Source organism: Cibotium barometz, chromosome 38, assembly GCF_041138505.1.
Source record: "Cibotium barometz isolate CiBa-2024 chromosome 38, ASM4113850v1, whole genome shotgun sequence".
Classification (NCBI taxonomy): domain Eukaryota; kingdom Viridiplantae; phylum Streptophyta; class Polypodiopsida; order Cyatheales; family Cibotiaceae; genus Cibotium; species Cibotium barometz.
The window spans coordinates 31,267,150-31,271,370 of NC_141083.1; the positions used below are offsets into that span (position 1 = coordinate 31,267,150).

A 4,221-nucleotide genomic window follows, 5' to 3' on the forward strand; every position below is an offset into this window, starting at 1 on the left:
GCAAGGAGAGTTCTAAGATAGAGGGAAGTCCATTTTTCTGATGATATTCAAATCCGCAGCATGAAAATTGTAACCAATGGAGAAAAGGATATCAAACTGGTTTGAGCTGACAACTCGGAGGTAGGATGTACTTCTACAACATCAATGATTGTGGAAGACTCTTAATTAAAACAACTGTATAAAGCAATACAACACAACAAAGAGAGCCAAAAAAATAGTTTCTGCACAACTCACCTCTAGAGTCCTAAAATTGCTATATATCATCGAATTGCAAAAAGGCTAAAAGAGAACAAATGCTTCACTTCAGCATACTAAAGAGTTCTGTCCTCAGCAGTCTAGCAACAACATTTGGAGTAGCATACACAGAAGTGTAGGCAGTTACACTACCATCACCAATATTCCTCACAAGTACACTTTCCATCCTGAATGCGGTTTGCATCTTTGACCTGAAATTTGCACTGCTCCACTTGATGTAAGCGATGTAGCAAAATGGCAGTCACCACAAACCTGCACGTTCTTCGTAACACATATAGGTGTCCCTTCAGGTGTATTAATGAGGGCACATGCGATGGCCAACTTCTCACTATGCTTGCATAGCGCATCTTCCTTTGCATCATCTGATCTTGTGACACCAAATGCAAACCTGGAGAATACCTTTCCTGCAATATTTTCTAACCAGTGTCTTTTAGCTTTGCATGGATATTAATGCCTTGGGGATGACTGTCATCCCCGACAATAAACGAATGTACATTTCCACTTGAATCAGTCCAGCAACAATGTCCTGGCATCTTCCATGCTCCATTTTCCATTCTCATAGCTTCAACCTTGTCCGCTTCCTCTCGCATGCCAGCAGCTGCATATATATTACTCATGCAGACGTATGTTGCAGCATCCTTTTCATCCAATTGTACTGCATGTTCAAAGGCCAATCTTCCAAGCTTCACATTTCCCCATTTTCGACAAGCACCCAACAGAGAAAACCAAAGCGGAAGACAATCAAAATGTGGCATTTTCTCAATCACTCCTATTGCCTTGTCGAAGTGCCCTGCACGGCTGAAAAGATCAACCATGCAAGTGTGGTGCTCTAAAGTTGGGATGATGCTATGGACCGTGCTCATAGTCTCAAAGTACATTTGCCCCTCATCCACAAGACCTGTGTGACTGCATGCAGTAAGCAAAACAAGGAACGTGACCAGATCTGGCTCTATACCTTCTTCTATCATTTTGCTGAATGCGTCAAAAACAGTTTCAACCTTTCCAAGCTGGGCATATCCTGTGATTAGGGCACTCCAGGAGACTACACCCCGAACTGGAAGCTTGTCAAACACTTCATGCGCTTTTGCAAGGGCACCACATTTGGCATACATATCCACCAGCGCAGTGCCAAGCACAATGTCTTTTTCCAATAAGCCCTGCCTGACAACCTCAGCATGTACCTCTTTGCCCTTCTCAGCTGCTCCTATGCTGCCGCAGGCTTTCAACATGCAAGTAAAGGTGACTGCATCTGGGCAGAGACCCTCCTCTCGCATCCGTCCAAAGCAGTTCAGAGCCTCATCACCATGCCCGTGTTGAGCATATCCTGCGATTAGGGCATTCCAAGAGAAAACATCGCGAACTCGAAGCTCGTCAAACACTTCTTCCGCTTTTTCAAGTGCACCACATTTGGCATACATATCCACCAATGCATTGCCAAGCACAATATCTTTTTCCAATAAGCCCTGCCTGACAACCTCAGCATGTACCTCTTTGCCCTTCTCAGCTGCTCCTATGCTGCCACAGGCTTTCAAGATGCAACTAAAGGTGACTGCGTCTGGGGCGAGACCCTCCTCTCGCATCCTTTCAAAGCAGTTCAGGGCCTCATCACCATGTTCGTGTTGGGCATATCCTGTGATTAGCGCATTCCAAGAGACTACATTCCGAACTGGAAGCTCGTCAAACACTTCTTGTGCTTTGGCAAGTGCACCACATTTGGCATACATATCCACCAACGCAGTGCCAAGCACAATATCCTTTTCCAATAAGCCCTGCCTGACAATCTCAGCATGTACCTCTTTGCCCTTCTCAGCTGCTCCTATGCTGCCGCAGGCTTTCAAGATGCAAATAAAGGTGACTGCATTTGGGGAGAGGCCCTCCTCTTGCATCCGTCCAAAGCAGTTCAAAGCCTCATGACCATGCCCGTGTTGGGCATATCCTGCGATCAGGGCACTCCACGAGACTACATCCCGAAATGGAAGCTCATCAAACACTTCTTGCGCTTTTGCAAGTGCACCACATTTGGCATACATATTGAGTAGGGCAGTGCCTATATAAATGTTCTTTTCAAGCAACCCCCTTTTGAGAATATCAGCATGTATTCTGCTGCCTTTGCACAGGTCCTTTTTCTTGGCACAAGCCTTTAGTAAGGCTACAAGAGCAGTATCCTCTTGAAACTCCCGGTGGTTGCTGTTGCTATCTCCTTGTCCTGCTTTGTGGTGGATTTCCTTGGCCTTCGTCATCCGCTTATCCTTCCGCACACAGGACTCTCGTTGTAGTCCTCTTCTTCTGAGCTCCTCTTGGACCCAAGATGGATTGTACCCGCCATCCATCCACAGCGACTCCTTTGTCATTTTGTGTTTGAAGTCTGGGGATCTTGGGCTTCTCTGTGATGCAAAACAATAACTCAGGAAAGCCAATAGGTTTTCGTGTACTCTCATGTAATTGTAAAACAGTGCTTACCTTGCTAGTTCTATTGTCCAACCATTGGGAGGGATCCCTGAAGTACTCCTTCCATAAGAAATCCATCTCTCTACACGCCATAGGGAGGGACCTAAGACGAAGTCCTCCTTTTCGGTTGTCACGTGGTGAGCTCTGCAGCCTATATGTACCCAAAATTAAGACAAACGTTTGTATTGTATAATATTAAGACAAACGTTTGTATTGCATTAAATAATGTTGCCACCTCCTCTTGTCCTCCCCATCCGCTTGGCCGTCCCTTATGTCTCCTCACCATCTACTCCATGGCCAAGCCCCCCTCCGTCTCCTTCTCCTCCTCGTCCTCTCCATGCCCAAGCCCCCTCCGTCTCCTCCTCGTGCTCACCATCTGCTCCATGGCCACCCCCCTCTGTCTTCTTTCCCAACCAGCAGAGATGCAGGGAAGCAACGCTTCATGGAGCACTGAAAATTCATCCTCCCAGCGGCCTACACAACCCGTTCGAATTTTTTGTAGCTAAGTAAACCCAGAGGACCTTTCTCCATGCTTGTCGATGCCCCTATACATGTCCACATGCAGATGCTAAATTAAAACTTTATTTAATTCATTTACGCAACCCATTCAAATATATTTTTGTTGCTTAATGAATATATCGAAACCCCCAAAAAATTGGGTACATATTACAAACGTTTGTCTTAATATATGGCACCAAAATGTTTTTTTATTTACATTAAATATATTATGTGAGGTTTCCTTTTGGTATGTAATGATTAATGCTTGAAAAAGTCAATGAAATGATGACCCCCATACCCTCTCTATTTAAGGCAATAAAATGATGACTCCCCATATTATTTCTATTTGCATACATTCACCTAGATGCTTTCTATTTGCAATCCTTTATGTAACTGTTTTAAAAAAACTTACTTTTGCGAGGTCTTATTTAGTCAATAGGTTCATATCATGTTTTGCTACCCTTATGTTCACCCATTAAGAGTCACAAAGAACTCCACACATGATGAAACCTTGTATTACTTACGACTCAAGCTCTTAAGTAAGCAATGTTGCTTAATCACAACGGCTCCCTCGAACATGGTCACGTGCTTGTAAGCTAAAGTGAAAATAACTGCAAAAAAAGGATAGCCATTGGGATCAAAGGAGGCTAAAGCTCAGTAGTCTCCAGTGGCCAAGGGACCAAAGGACAAACAACCTACTCTGATGCCACAAAAAATGATGGTTGTAAACAAACTGCCAAAGTTCTTAAATTCCAAAGAAGTTGGAAGCTACAAAAGATGTTGAAGCATCAACATCCAAGATTGTCACAAAGAAACAAGCGTAAACAAACAAAAAAACCAATTATTACTTACAAAAAGAAAGTCTTCTCTCACCACATTAGCAATGGTGACAAAATGACAATCCAAAGTGGATTCGACACTAATACGGTCTCATCCAAAAAAAGAGGACCTTATGCCTAATGTGCCTATCCCACCAAAAGCTCAAGGGGGACCCAAAAAAACACATGAATTATCCTAACC

At 43.9% G+C, this 4,221-nt stretch overlaps 1 protein-coding gene across 1 annotated transcript; it reads right to left on the reverse strand.

Annotated features, from left to right (window-relative positions):
* Positions 1-235: 235 nt before the first annotated feature.
* On the reverse strand, positions 236-3,231 carry LOC147616600 (pentatricopeptide repeat-containing protein At1g06140, mitochondrial-like). The gene is made up of 3 exons (XM_086777665.1): positions 2,939-3,231; positions 2,716-2,854; positions 236-2,639 (listed from the first exon to the last, which is right to left on the reverse strand). The coding sequence occupies exons 2-3, from the start codon at positions 2,794-2,796 to the stop codon at positions 672-674; spliced, it is 2,049 nt and encodes a 682-aa protein (XP_086633791.1). The 5' UTR covers positions 2,797-2,854; positions 2,939-3,231; the 3' UTR covers positions 236-671.
* Between the last annotated feature and the right edge of the window lie 990 nt (positions 3,232-4,221).

Coding starts and splice junctions, on each gene's coding strand:
- LOC147616600 (XM_086777665.1), bottom strand. CDS start 2,796: ATGGCGTGTAGAGAGATGGATTTCTTATGGAAGGAGTACTTCAGGGAT. Junction 2,640..2,715: donor TGGACAATAGAACTAGCAAG/GTAAGCACTGTT, acceptor TTTGCATCACAG/AGAAGCCCAAGATCCCCAGA.